The sequence below is a fragment of the Coffea eugenioides genome, chromosome 2 (genome assembly GCF_003713205.1).
Source record: "Coffea eugenioides isolate CCC68of chromosome 2, Ceug_1.0, whole genome shotgun sequence".
In the NCBI taxonomy this organism is placed as follows: Eukaryota; Viridiplantae; Streptophyta; class Magnoliopsida; order Gentianales; family Rubiaceae; genus Coffea; species Coffea eugenioides.
Genome location: NC_040036.1, coordinates 13,209,658 through 13,224,220, shown reverse-complemented (window position 1 = coordinate 13,224,220; position 14,563 = coordinate 13,209,658). Strand labels below are relative to the sequence as shown.

At 36.2% G+C, this 14,563-nt stretch overlaps 1 protein-coding gene and 1 long non-coding RNA gene across 2 annotated transcripts; one reads left to right on the top strand and one right to left on the bottom strand.

The window, feature by feature from the left end:
• The first annotated feature begins 1,270 nt into the window (after positions 1–1,270).
• Positions 1,271–4,809, top strand: LOC113763849. The gene is made up of 3 exons (XR_003467407.1): positions 1,271–1,418; positions 2,572–2,762; positions 4,537–4,809. It is a non-coding gene; the product is annotated as an uncharacterized LOC113763849 (long non-coding RNA).
• A 2,765-nt stretch (positions 4,810–7,574) lies between these two features.
• Positions 7,575–9,618, bottom strand: LOC113756866 (non-classical arabinogalactan protein 31-like). Its single transcript, XM_027300350.1, has 4 exons — positions 9,093–9,618; positions 8,820–9,031; positions 8,707–8,773; positions 7,575–8,194 (listed from the first exon to the last, which is right to left on the bottom strand). The coding sequence occupies exons 1-4, from the start codon at positions 9,616–9,618 to the stop codon at positions 7,878–7,880; spliced, it is 1,122 nt and encodes a 373-aa protein (XP_027156151.1). The 3' UTR covers positions 7,575–7,877.
• Positions 9,619–14,563: the final 4,945 nt, after the last annotated feature.

Sequence of the window (14,563 nt, the reverse complement as noted above, 5' to 3'; positions counted from 1 at the left end):
ATGCCATAACAAAAGCTCATTTAATTTAATTTGTTATAAAATAATTAATTCATATAAGAATCAATCAAATATAAAGTTATTTATTAATATACCAAACTTCAAGTGTAAAATTTTATCTATATTTAGTGTAATTATCTAGCTTATTTATGAATTTTAAGTGTAAAAAATTATTAAAAATAATATTTGTCTTTAAATGAATTATGTAATATGTTATTTTTGGAATCCATTTTATAACTTATAGAGTTTGGAGGGTAATAAATTTTTATTAAAAGATTCCAAATAAATTTGTTTTAGAGAAAAAAAGATAGAATTGAAAAAACATTTATATATCATAATAAAGCTACTATATCAACATATATGGAAGTAGTTTGGTGGTAAGCAGGCGGTAGTGTTGGGGCAGAGGTCCGAAGTTCGAGTTCCAACAATAGCAATATAATTTTTCCACAAAATCCGGTTAGTGACAAAACCGGCCAAAACCGGCCGGGTTTCCGTTTAACCCGGTTCGACCGCCGGGTCGTTGACTAAGTCAACGGTCTCTTTGCACAAACGATCTGATTCCAAACCCGGCCCGGTCCAATGACCGGTCCACCGGTTTCGACCGCCGGGCCGGGCCGGGTTAATTAAAAACTATACTTATGAGCCTCCTTATTAGTTTAATTTTCTTGTATATGTAATAATTTCATTAGAATAAAAATAATTAAAAAATAAAAAATTCATTAGTGTAAATAAACTTATGACTACTTAACTTAGAATGATTATTAGTTAATTTGATATGAATATAAATAAGAGTTTTCAAATTGAACTAGCTATCGTAGTGGATAAATCCTAAGCTCCATACTTAATTACCTAATACACTTTATGTATTAGTTTAATTGTGCATTTTTTTCTTATTTGAAGATAATGGATTAATAGTGAAGTTTTGTATTGGATGTTAATTGAATGTGTGCTATTTAAAATGTACTTTGTTAATTGAATATGCTCTATTTAAAATTTCTACCAATTACAATTTTGACACAGTATGGTTAATAATTTTTGAGACAGTATGGTTAACAACAAATGGTTAATAATACATTAGTAAATTATTTTCAAAAAATTTAATATGTTAGTAAATTCAAATAAAAGTTAAAGTTACAAAATTGATTGAATTAACTAGTACCGAAATTTTGTGACGACAAAATAGTAAAAAAGTTGGCGGGGACTCTTTTGTTGAAAATTGGGAGAAATAAACACTCTTTAACTCATAGTACTCTCCAGAGAGATACAAGCCACCGTTCCTTTTCCCAAACTCCCCACTCTGACTCTTCACTTTTCTATCTCGCATCCCTCAAAGAAGAGAAAACACTCTCCATTTTCCTTAAACTCTCGGCCAAATATGGATTCCCCAAGCTGAAATCGATTCATTCTCCCCTAACTCTAAGGTAAGTCCTCTCATATCTCTCCTTGTTTTTCTTCTTTTTCCCCCAATTACGTTGCCCTAATTTTTTTTCTTTTAGATTGTTTGAGTTGTGGGTTCAATAATCTCATAGAAAGATTTAAGTTGTGGGTGCAATAATCTCCTTCTCCGTTGCATTAGTTCTTCCATGTATTAGAGCTTCCATCCTCAATTCTCCGGATTACCGAAAAGCCCATAGACAATAAGAACTTAAAAAAAATACAGGAATGGGATTAATTAGGACTGTTTTTCATTCATGGTAGGTATGGTTTTTGGGGTATATTTAGCCCAAAACTACAACGTCCCCAATGTTCTAAAGCTCCGGAATACTAGTTTGGTAATTATCAACCACATTGAAGAAAATTACCGTAAGCCCAAGAATCGACACATTGGTGAGTAGTTGGCCAGCATTTCTGGCGTTATGTTTAGTCCACCAGGTGTTTGATTTGAGTTTGTTTTTTGTTTAGGGGATACCTTTTGGGAGGATTTTTTTGATATAGAGAGAAAGGTGTTTTGCAGGTCTGGGTTTATAAAATTTAGTGGAAGGATTACGAATTTAGTTATAGATGTTGGAAGAGGGAAATAAGAGAATTTTAAAGAATAAGACACTTCAAATTTTGCAAGTAGAAATGTCCCCAAAGATGGTCAAATGTTTTGTTCAAGTATTCTGCAATCTGTCCAGCATCTTGTATGGTCTATTTTGTCTCATTTAATCCTGTTACTGTCTTACTGTTGTATTTTTTGCTTGTTAAAAAGTCATCTTTGGAGCATAGATTACTTTTGATTAGCTAAAATGATCTCTGGAACATAGTCATCCCTGGTTGTTAAAAATCACTTACCACTAATTAACTGAAACACAGATTACGCTTGACTATGCTTGATTGTAACGACTATGCTTGACTATCCTTTAACTTTTGAGCAATAATGTTCTATTTAAATTCATAGTTTCAGGCCTTATTAGATCCATCTACATATGTACAATTTGATGTGAATTAGACGCCAAAACCTTAAATTGTTTGTACTATGATTTGTATTTTTTTTTTTTGCTATGCTTGAAGCTGCTGACATGGGTTCGGTGTCTCGGTAGGAGGTTGTTATTTAGCTGCTTATACTGATTATGTCTTTGTATACATGGCTAGAATATATGGGTTCATGCTGCATCAGCTAGTCAAAAAATTGCTGCAACATCATCAAGGGATGGATTGGCATCTCCTACATCTGTTGAGATGCAAACATATGAGCCTCCCACTGCAGCAGGTTGTATCTAACCAATCCGTTGGTGGAAATAATACACCTAATGAGAGCAAGGATCTTCATGACAATGGAAATGGTTTGTAAGATCTACTTGTAACTGCATTACAACTTAATATATCTCATGTCATGTTTCATTATTTATATTAATAATCTTCTAAATATGTTTTGGTTAGACCATGTGAACTTAAGTAGGAAGAGAGGTCATACTCATAACATTGCATTGTTTAAGGAAAAAATGGCTGGAAAGAAAGTAAAAGTTAACGTCTCAGAATTGAGTGGAAGAATAATTGGAGAAGGTGCTCAAAAGTTTATCTCAGAGGCAAGTTGTGTGATTCAAAAATATGGGAAATGAAAAGCACCAAAATGGTCTAAGCTTGAAGAAGCTGACAGAGAAACAATGCTGAAACTCACTAATGTAAGTTAACTTCATAGGAGAGACACAATTTTCCACTTGACTTATCAAGTTGTATCATTTTTACTGATTTTGGTATGATCGAACTTCATATTTTAGAATAGTTTCACTCATGATGAATGTCAAGATATTAAGTCAACATTGCTTAAGCAACTAAATTCACAATACCGAAGTCGGCATTATACATTTGATAAGATCTTCAAACAATCTGGGACAATGGAGGAAGCACTAGCAAATCATCTTGCATATGTGGTAGAAAATGATTGGAGTTTCCTTTGTAACTACTTTTGCAGTCCTAAATTTAAGGCAAATGGCCTGATTGTTTTTCAATTACTGTTTCTTAGTACCATACATGCTATATTTTGTTGAATTTGATTAATCCTTTCACTTCTTTAATGTAGGTGATGAGTGAGAGGAATAAGATTAATAGAATTGTTGTACCTTAATTTTATTGATCAGAGATAACATATTGTACTTTTGCTTCTTCTTGATGCTTAGTGTGAAAGCTTGTAAGCCGTAATAATCCCAAATCTTGGTACATGAATGAAACAATTTATTATTTTTCTATTGGTCCTTGCTATGGAATTTTCAATTATTGTGTTGTTTTTGGGGTAATTTTATACTCCTTTCTATCTATGCTATACTTGTTTCAAATGGTTGGGTCTTGTCAACAAAGTTTCTATAAAAGTGACAATTTTTAGTTTGTTCTTGGAGACATTTGCATATAAACAAGCTACAAGCGGTCTCTAAGCTAACTAGTAGAAAAGAAATTTCATAATATGATATTTCATGACATCTAATGCATACTTTTCTTGAAAATTGCTTACTTTTATGCTATTAAAGCTACTAGCATGAGATATTTGCTATTAGAACTTTTGAAAATTGAAAGTAGGTTGATTAGTGAATGTACTGGTTCACCTCATAGTCTGAAGCTTCGATTTATAGTGGAGCATCTTTTTCATTATTTTACACAGTTTCACTAAAATATTAGATGCATCAAATTTTTGTTATTAAAATCATTAAAACATTACCAATGGGTGCAAAGAATCTCTATATATGTTGGAGTTTTATTTGTCATCGAAACTTGGTCTAGTGGTAAACAATATCGTTTTCAATACCTGAAAAGTTGAAGTTGCTAAGCATGATCTATTGAATGAACCATACAAATGGAGCCTACGAAGCCATAGAAGGATCACTGTTTGGTTCTTAATATGGTAGCATAAGCATATTAATTGTTTCTTAAGTTCTTAATAATTTAGTAGAAGTAAAAGAAGTGTTTTTTGAACTCTAATGTTCTAAGTGCTTTATCTCTTACTTTGCTCTTATTTAGTCACTGTCTAGATTATACTTCAAAGGAATGATTTACCTTATTTTCTTGCAAATTCTTTGGTTCTCTTTCTTGTCTCAAGTTTTTCTTATGACCAACTAATAATTGCAGGACTTCACTGCAAATATGTTGCTCATTTTAGCTTTTTGGAAGATCAGCAGCAGGAGTTGCTAATTGACTCAAGAACTATAAAGAAAATCTTATACTTAGGAAATGTTTTGACAGCACATATTTTTTTTGGGACTTGGATTTGTTTTTGTAAAGCTACCTTGACTTATATGTGAAATTTAGGCCGAATACCACTTATCAAACTATTTGTAGGGTGTTGTTGAACTTCATTATGATATTCGAATGTTTGATATGATATTTTGGCATTTTGTAATGTATTGGATGGCTTCATCTGCTAATTATCAAGCATTGTCATTTTTTTTTCATTTTTAGATATAATTATATCAGGAAAATCTTCAACTTTCATGGTGATAAAGTGTTGTCACTGAATCAGAATTCTCCATTGATAACAACCTATTGTCATAGAATTAAAAAGTGTTTAGTGACAACAAAAGTTGTCAATAATGAGTCTATACCAATAACAACTATGGATTAGTTTTAGTGATGACATTACTTTGTACATCATTGACAAGATACTGTGTCATCACTAAAATTACAACAATTATTGACGACACCAGTTGTTACAAAATAGTTTGATTCACTGACGATTTTTAGGGTCGTCACTATGTACTTTTACCGACGGGCCTTCAGCGACGACTGTGTGACGACTAGAAAGTTGTCAATAAAAGTTATCAGTGACGACTTTTAATTTTTTTGTGACAAAAATGGCTTATCACTAATGACCAATTTTCTTGTAATGCCCATTGTGTTGTATTTATAGAGTTTTGGGTAGTAGTTTCCTTATAGGACTATGAGTCCTGGTAGAGAGAGAGTCTTTCTAGGGATCCGTCTGTTGGCTCCGACAAGTTCGGGTGCCACGGCCCATCAAGCCCATCTAGCTAGGAGACGGCGGCCTTGCGCGAACTGTCCTTATATTTGCCCGAGCTGACCTGCTAGGTCTTCATGCTCGAACTGACACGTGGTTGGATCCCACTACAACATGCATGCAAGAACCTCACAAATCATATACCAGTACGTAACAGTTGGAATGGTTACACATGCACGGTTGTCATTGTACAAGCTGACATGAATGAACGCATTCTATTTTTAAGACTGCAATTTACAACAACCACCATTGTGTTTTGGATCTTGTACTACCTCTCTTTTGTGGATTCCGCAGATCCAAAAGGTTATCTAAAAACCGCCAGTAAACTTGAGGATCCATAGGACCGTCAATGGCTAGGGATAGCTGGTCGAGTAATCTTCCCATTTTTCCTTTCGGTCCTGATTTTCTTTGAACCCTTTGGAGTTATATAAGCCTACAATCGTGAATGTAATTGAAATTGCTATGGTTAATGAAAAAAAAAAACTTCGTCTGGAGGGCTATATTGGCCTTCGGCATGCCTGTCTACACTTCATTCTCAAGTCGCAGAATTTATTCCTTTCCATGAAGCACTAGACTTGAGAATAAGGTGTTTCGACCGAGAATCTGTGACCTAAGTTTACGTCTAGGGAGGAAAATCACAACTTGAAGGCAAATCTGAGCAGAAGAATTTAAGGGCTTCGTATTTTTAACGCCTTGAGAATATTGAGTTACGGCGGGGAGAATATTAAACTTTATAAAAAGGTCCTTTGTCCTTTGAAGTTAGATTTATTGAAAAAGCAGTTAGATTATTCGTTTTTTTTTTCTGATAGAAAGTTAGATTTATTGGTCGATCGCTCAGATGTAATCTCTTTTTCTTAATTGTGACTGTTATCGAAGTTACATTTGGTAAATAAGGATGTCAATGCCCTTACAAAGCTTCTAGCAAATTAACGAGCTATGGCCTACATATGGACGGACATACATCTCTTTTTTCCTTTTCTTTTTTTTTTTTTTCTAAATCAAAATCCCTGTAACATTTCCATTTTATGACGGTTACCTCTGATAATTGATTATTCTCTTTTCGTATTGGGTTGGAACAATCACCAGTTTCTAGCCCCAAAAAAAAAAAACCCAATATTGTTTCATAAAAAATATTTTACAAACTCGTGTACATTTTGCAGAGAGTGTTCTCAAGCAATATCAGAGAGCGTTCATAAAAAACCAATAAGCACCGTAGCATGCTATCAAGAATCTGGGTAGCAAATACGGATTGCCCCTCCACCAGCCAGCACTAGTAGGGTACCAACGCGTTCTCATCCAAAATTATTCCCCACACTTTTTCACATTGATCATAACGCTAATGGCCTTCTTGAAATTGTTAATGGTTGCCTGCAAGCAGAAGAGAAAGCAGGAATCTTTGGATCCCCTGAATGGCAAAATCGGCTGGCATTCACCGTTCAGAACCTACCTTTGAAAAACCCGATGTGCCTTTGCTTTGATGGCACGCTGACAGGGAGAGTACATAGCCAAAAAGCAAACAAACATCCAACAAATTTTATGGAGATGATTGGCATCCAAGGAAAGGACACTGGACTAGTGAACCTTCCTGAACTTAACTGTCGTTAATGGGTAATACAGCAGTCTGCAGAGGATTAATATGATTTTTACTTTGTAGCGTGGCAATATCCAGCTGTTCATGCTTCAAAAGGTTCAGCTGCAGAAAAAGTTGGATCTATGTCCCCCACAATTGGTGCAGTTGTACGCTAATTGACTACTCAGCTTTAGGTTTGTAATAATTTAAGAATGCCCCAGTTGACTCACAGAGGTTAATTTACTAAGAAAAAGAATAGTAGAGTATCAAATCAGCAATGCTCTTTCATTCACAAATAAAAGTACTCCTCCATCGGTTCCATAATTTGATTCGTTTGTCGAGAAACCAGCTCTTTGACAGAACATGTAATCATTGTATTTGGAGGAGTTGGATTTGGGTGACTTTACAATATGTTATTCTCAAATTCATAATTTAAGAGCATGAGGAATGCATTCGGAGGGTGGAAAACGTCGACAAGGTGAAAAGACTAATAAAACAAGATGTTAATTTTTAGAGAGTGACTCCTTTTTGAAACATTCATTTCGAAAAAAATAAAAATATGACATTAATAATACGACGGACGGATACAGTACTATTTTAATACGATAGCATTACATTCTAAAATATTTCAATACAACTTGAGAATACAGTAGTAATTCTGAACATATCAAACAATAAGCCCAACTGAAGAAGGGAAGACTATCAAACATTTTTCAATTTCCACACTGCAAACTGGCACTTTTAACAGTGGGCATAACTTATTAAAGAGCAGGACCCAAATTTAACCAAAAAACAAAAAAAAAAGGAGAGCTGTAACACACTTCATAGGCTTTGACATGGCTGAAATACTGAAGACTTGACAATTCAGAGATCAATGCTGGAGGAATCTCAACGACGGCATGGGGTCGGCTTTGCCGGTTCAAAGGCAAAAGGTCCAACATTGTACAGAGCATATTTTGGTCCCAAAGGATTGGGCTTGTGAGCTGGATTTGGAATTAAGCTTGCTCCCTCCGATCCATAATTGAGATTTGTCGGAGCGCTGCACTTCAGGGAGGGCGATTTCACTAGATACACCTTACAAGTATGGGAAGCGAGGCTGGTCACCATCTCTGGCACGATCAAGAAGTAACCATTCTTGTCTGTCTTGCCTTCTGCCACCACAGGCTTAAACCGGGTATTCTGACATCTAACACTCACCACAGCACCTGCAATTCCACAGTAACAATACATCATGAAGTCCCAGAGTAATTCACCAAAAAAAAAAAAAACGTAAAAAAGACTCGGTCAAACAAATTATTAGCCATTCCTTCTTTCCTAACCATGCGCGAACACTCTTTGATTTTTGTCGTTTAGCTCACTTTAGTGTCATGAAGGTTTATGACTTTTAACAACAGGCCCACGTGACAAGCTCTATTTCCTTATTCCAATTGTAGCATTTCGATTCTTCAAGGTTTCTTGGTTTCCTGTTTTCGGCTTCTTTTGTTTGAGCAACACGAATCAGTTCTTGTGCATGACATTGTAGCTCAGGATTGTTTTGGAATAAAAGGGCAAAATGAAAGGGTGGAGAAGATACTAGTATCTTTTGGAACAATACTTTGTGGTACTCACGAAATGCTGTCCTGTACAAGTTCCTAAGCTAAAAAGCATGAGAAATAAACTGAAAAGAAGAACGGAAAATTGTAAAAAGGGGATGTTTAAAGTAGCGTTATGGACGTACCCTGGAGAGGCATAGCTTCCTTGGGATTAAAACCAGCATAACTGCAGGTCTTGCAATAAAACAACTCCTTGTACCGCCACAAGCTTCTTACGGAGGGTAGATGGAGGCTTCACGGGAGGGTGCACTGGAGGCTTAACCGGTGGATGAACTGGGGGCTTCACGGGAGGGTATACTGGTGGATGAACCGGAGGCTTCACGGGAGGGTGCACTGGAGGCTTAACCGGTGGATGAACTGGGGGCTTCACGGGAGGGTATACTGGTGGATGAACCGGAGGCTTCACGGGAGGGTGCACTGGAGGAACTGGGGGCTTCACGGGAGGGTATACTGGTGGATGAACCGGAGGCTTCACGGGAGGGTGCACTGGAGGCTTAACCGGTGGGTGTACTGGAGGCTTCACGGGAGGGTGCACTGGAGGCTTTAACCGGTGGATGAACTGGAGGCTTCACGGGTGGGTATACTGGTGGATGGACCGGAGGCTTCACGGGAGGGTGTACTGGAGGCTTAACCGGTGGGTGTACTGGAGGCTTCACCGGTGGATGAACTGGAGGCTTCACGGGAGGGTACACTGGTGGATGAACCGGAGGCTTCACGGGAGGGTGCACTGGAGGCTTAACCGGTGGGTGAACTGGAGGCTTCACGGGAGGGTACACTGGTGGATGAACTGGAGGCTTCACGGGAGGGTGCACTGGAGGCTTAACCGGTGGATGAACCGGAGGCTTCACTGGAGGATAGGTTGGGGGGTGGTGGTGGTGGTGGTGGTGGTGGTGACCCTTGTGGTGTTCAGGGGCTTCAGCTGGTGGATGTGCTGGCCATTTGGAATGTTCATGCTCGTCAGCAAAAACTGATGAGCTTATGAGCAGAAGCATTGAGAGCTGCATGAGAACAGGGATTTTGGCTGAGAAAGAAGCCATGATGGCCAATGCCGGGCAGTGGAAGGGGAAAATGAGGGATTTCGTGTGTGGTTTGTGACTTAGTTCGTGGGTTTTAGTAAGCTTTGGGGAGTGTATTTATAGGGCTTTGAAGTCGACATATTAGGGTGGGAGTTTGTTCTAATCCTCATATAGGGCCTACTTAATACTGCGGGAGGCTTATAATATTACTGTTGAGAATTTCTGAGAAAAACGGGCTAGGAAGGATTCAGACTCAAAAATTACATCTGCCTCGCTTGATGTCAATGCCATCTGATATTTTATCCAATTGAACCCTTAAGTTACACCGTACACATATCTAGTCCAGATTCCAGAAGAAGACGACTTATTTGGTTCCAAGTCTCACTCCATAAATCTAACCATTTAAGGTCAAAATTATAAATTCGCTACTAATCTTATGTTCTACTCTTTTCTATAGCGAATAAGGGCATTGTAAAGTCGTCATACACACCTCTGGATACAACTTGACAGCTGGTGGCTCGGAAAAAAAAATAAAACATACACACGCCTGCTTACACTGAAAAAAAATACATACATATATGGATGTTGGATCATATAATAAGGTGACTTGTATTCATTTATTTTGCATGGACTAATAATCGTTATATATGTCATGATAAATTGATAATTCCAACAAGCAGTTTGACACTAAGGAAGGGTGTGTTTGATAAAATTAAAATCTAAAATTTGAAATCTGAAACATAAATATGTTGAGTTACTAAATTGTTAAATATTAAAATCCTAACATTTTAGCATATTCAAATAATAAGTGAACAACTTATCACTTATTTTATAGAGTATGTTTTGCTTAAGCAATTCAGAGTTATTTAATTAATTAAAAATATTCTATGTTTAGTTATCAAATACATTAGAAAATATCAAGGTACGGACCTTATTAAATTTAAGTGTTAAATCGAGTTATCAAATGAGGCCTATAAGTTATAGCAAAAGAACTAAAATTAGTTATTTAAGGATTCATTGTCTTGAGAAGCCAACTTAATTTTTCGATTAGATGATACAGTATTCTATGATCTCACCGACATTGAGGCAAAAATTAAAAAAAAAAAAATTGTTTACTCAATTTTCCTGATTCATGACATCAATATCATAATTAAAAACCTCCATTAGCAGGAGAACCACATTTTCTCAAGAGCTATAGCATTTGTGTGCCTATGCACCCAATATTCCAAAAAATTACTGACCTCCTTTTTCTGTCTAAATATTACACAAATGTATTTATGACGATATAACCAAACATTTCAATTCTAGAAAGACCATTTGAATAAGACAGGAAAACTGAGGGAGGCTCACTCATATTTTATAACGTTGTTTGTACTTTGTAACTTCACCAAAAATTTCAGAAAATAGCACTGTAATTTACAACAGGAAAGAAGAAGAAAATGAAAGACAGAAAAGACTTTGAGGTAAGGCTGCTGCAATAATCCCATTAAACTTGCCTCAAATAGTGTTTGTTCTTGATAGTGAATCACCGAACAGTACATGTGGCTTGTTACTTTCACATGCAGGGGTGGGGTTGATGAATTTTGTTCACTGCAGAGCTTGCAAGGTCGCAATCTGCAAGTTTCAACTTACTTTTTTTTTTTCTTTTTCATGTACCCTCTTCAGGAAATTAGAATCCAATGACTTTAATTAATATGGTTTGGCAACTTAGATTCGAAAACACATCATTCTCTTCCTGTGTTTTCAATGCCACAAAACCCGAAGAATGAAAGTGAATAATGCTACCATTTATGTGAAAACTCTGCAACTGTGAACTGGCTATCCTCTTCGTCATGTGGCTTGTTTAATCAGCTTTAAGGGCTATTTAGCTGTCTAGCATCTAAGAAATATTAGAGTGGTGAATTATTTGAAAGAAATTGAATAGGTTCATTCAATGACAAATTAATTTAAGCACTCAATGTTTGGTCTAACCCTGAACGCATCATCTTTTAACGCGGGAACTTCCGCAAGAAATGGTGAGTGCAAGCACGGAGCTGAGGCGCGCGCGCGGGGGGAGGGGGGGGGGGGGGGTGGCAATTGTGATTTCATCAGGTTTTGTGAGGTTGATGTATACTTTACATTATTTAATGCACAATTGCATAATATTGTCATATTTGTACAAATGTTGGTGTAAATGAATAAAATATTTCATATATATTTCTCATAATAATGTAATATAATTATACATCAAATATCATAACAAACATAATTATAAGACGGAACTGGACATAATACAATCACACGTGCTCCAAATCCCACTTTTAACGTGTAAACTATCCAAAGAAACGCCTTTTTAACGGGGAAAGGATGATAATAAAGAAGCGAGAAAAAGAAATTTAAACTCAGGACTTTTAATTTTTGAAATATTAACTTTAGCCATTCGATCAAAGCTTCATCAGCTAATTTCTGCAATAGCTGTCAAGTTTTTAATTTTGTTGGGCTTAACCTCAATTTGTGGGCAAGACCGCTAAATGTTGGCGATAGAAATGGGTGGTGATCAAGATTGAATATGTACTGGTAGTACTTATAGCTAGTTTGGGAGGATGGAAATGAAAAGAAAAGAAAGGTTTTGAAGGGATAAGAAAGTTTTTCCATTGTTTGGGAGTTAAAATGAGAAGGAAAAGAAAAGAATAGGAAAGATTCCACTGCCCTCCATCTTCTGGAAAACTTTCCGCCCAACATTGGTCGGAAAGGGAAGGAACGGACAGAAGTTTAAGTAAATTTTTTAATATGGCCAAATTACCCTTAAAATCCTATACAAAACATTTTAATACTCGATGAATCCCTCTCACATTTGTTTATAGAAAGGGCATATTTGTAAAATAATTTGTTTGAGTATCTTTTCCTTTCCTTTGCATTCAACTCCCAAACAAAAGAAAATTACTCACTTTCTTTTCTTTTTTAAAACTCTCAAACAACTTAGATAGAAACTTTGATCCTTTCTTTTCTTTTCTAACTTATCATTTCTCTTCTTTTCTTTTCATTTCCATCCTCCCAAACTAGCTATTAGTAGATCTGCCATTAAGAGGGAAAAAAAATTAAATGTGTCCAGAAAAGAGATGAAGAAAAAAACAAAACATGTATGTATAAAAGAAATGAAAAGTGTACATGTATCCTTGTACGTACAGAACTTCGTATATACAAATATAGGCCCTAAGATAACACGTACTTTAACTAATTTTCCAACTAATGATGAGGTCCACTTGGTCCAAAATGTACTCAATTGTACTCCACTTCTTTTTCTTTTTCTTTTTCTTTTTTGTTTCATTTTCCCCTCCTCATATTTTGTGATATAATTGCAACTTATCTATTGCAAGCTCTGAGATGATCATTAGAACAAATTTCTCTGTGATCAAAGATCTGTAATCATTAGAACAAACGGATATTAATTCATCACAAAATCTGTTGTGGCTCCTTCGTGCTTAATTTAAAGCTTTGATACCTCGTACTCTTACTACAAAACCCGCGATCGAACAACTCAGCAATTTCAAGCAATGTTACTGATCAACCATTTGTTTGATTTGGTTTTAAGATTGGTTGTAGCTTTTCTTTATTTTCTATATTCCGAGAAATGCGCCCATAAATATTCGTCGAAGTAATGGGATCAAAATAAAAAATGGTATTAAGATCTCGGGATTAGAGTTAATCAGCTGTCGGTGTCAAATAATGCACCGGGTAAATCAACTAGATACTTTTATTATGAGAAGACCCGAAAAAAAATCTCAAACGCGTAATATTACTGATTAACTTTAGATCCAATCGAATTTCTCGTGCTTGCAGCTCTCTTCAACTCTCTGACCTTTCTTTTGGGTTGAAATCATTGACTGCGCTTATTGCACAAACATCACCATCTTTATGAATTCTTAATCGCATCATTACGGGTATTTTGTCTCTTTTTTTTTCCTATTGATGCAATAATTTATATTCTATTTTTACTTCTATCCTACATTAAGGTGAAGAGGTGGATCCATCAATGAAAAATCAAAGGAGATTGAAACGCTATTGGACAATGTTCCATGCACCCTGTGACGAAGTTTTTTCAGAAAAGCTTGAATAAGAATACAAGTAGGGAGATTTGGCCAAGAAGGAACTTAAGTCCCGTGGTGGCCAACTGAGTCGGTTTCATTAATGTGGGTAGTGTGTGCTAAGTGGTCATTAATGAGGATTTCACGGAGCAATATATGACAAATTCTCGTCTTTCTGATGAGCAACTCACGACAGGGTCAAACTTGAAGTGCCGGGGCATCTAATTTATATTGTTACTTCAGAAGAGGTATAAAAGCTCATAAATTTCTACTCACATGTTCATTGAAATGATCATCATACTATATTGTTACGCATGACCTTTTAAAGAAAGAAATTTGACCTATAAATGCATCCAATGAACTTCCAGGGAATGCATGCATGTGCTTCGCTGGTTATCAGAGTAGTAACCTATCTGTGCAATGTTGTTTCAAATTTTGCTGGAGAAATTTCATTGAATCGGAAGACCCTATCTTTCATACGGTCACTTTTTGTTTGTTTTTTTTTTTATGCGATAGATTCTACACTATAATTACTCCTACTCTACATTAGAGGGAGGAGGATCTGAACAGATCAAGGGAAATTCGATTAACTACTCCTACTCTACACTAGCGGGAGAGAAGGACCTAAACAGGTTAAGGGAGCCCGATGAATCATCACTAGTCCAGACGTATTCCCTTGAACTACTCCTACTCTACACTAAGGGAAGGGGGGACCTAAATAGGTCAAGGAGAACCCGATGATGGTTCACTAGTTCAGACGAATGCCTATGCACCCGTTGGCAAAATATTTTTAGGAAAATTTGAATACTAAAATGCAGGTAAAGAAATTTGATTCTTTGATCTACACCCAAATAGAGTTTGAAAACTTTCTTGGTGATCAACTACTCTAAAGTAGTTGGTTA

Coding starts and splice junctions, on each gene's coding strand:
- LOC113756866 (XM_027300350.1), bottom strand. CDS start 9,618: ATGGCTTCTTTCTCAGCCAAAATCCCTGTTCTCATGCAGCTCTCAATG. Junction 9,032..9,092: donor ACCCTCCCGTGAAGCCTCCA/GTACACCCACCG, acceptor TTCATCCACCAG/TATACCCTCCCGTGAAGCCC. Junction 8,774..8,819: donor AGCCTCCAGTGCACCCTCCC/GTGAAGCCTCCA, acceptor TGGCGGTACAAG/GAGTTGTTTTATTGCAAGAC.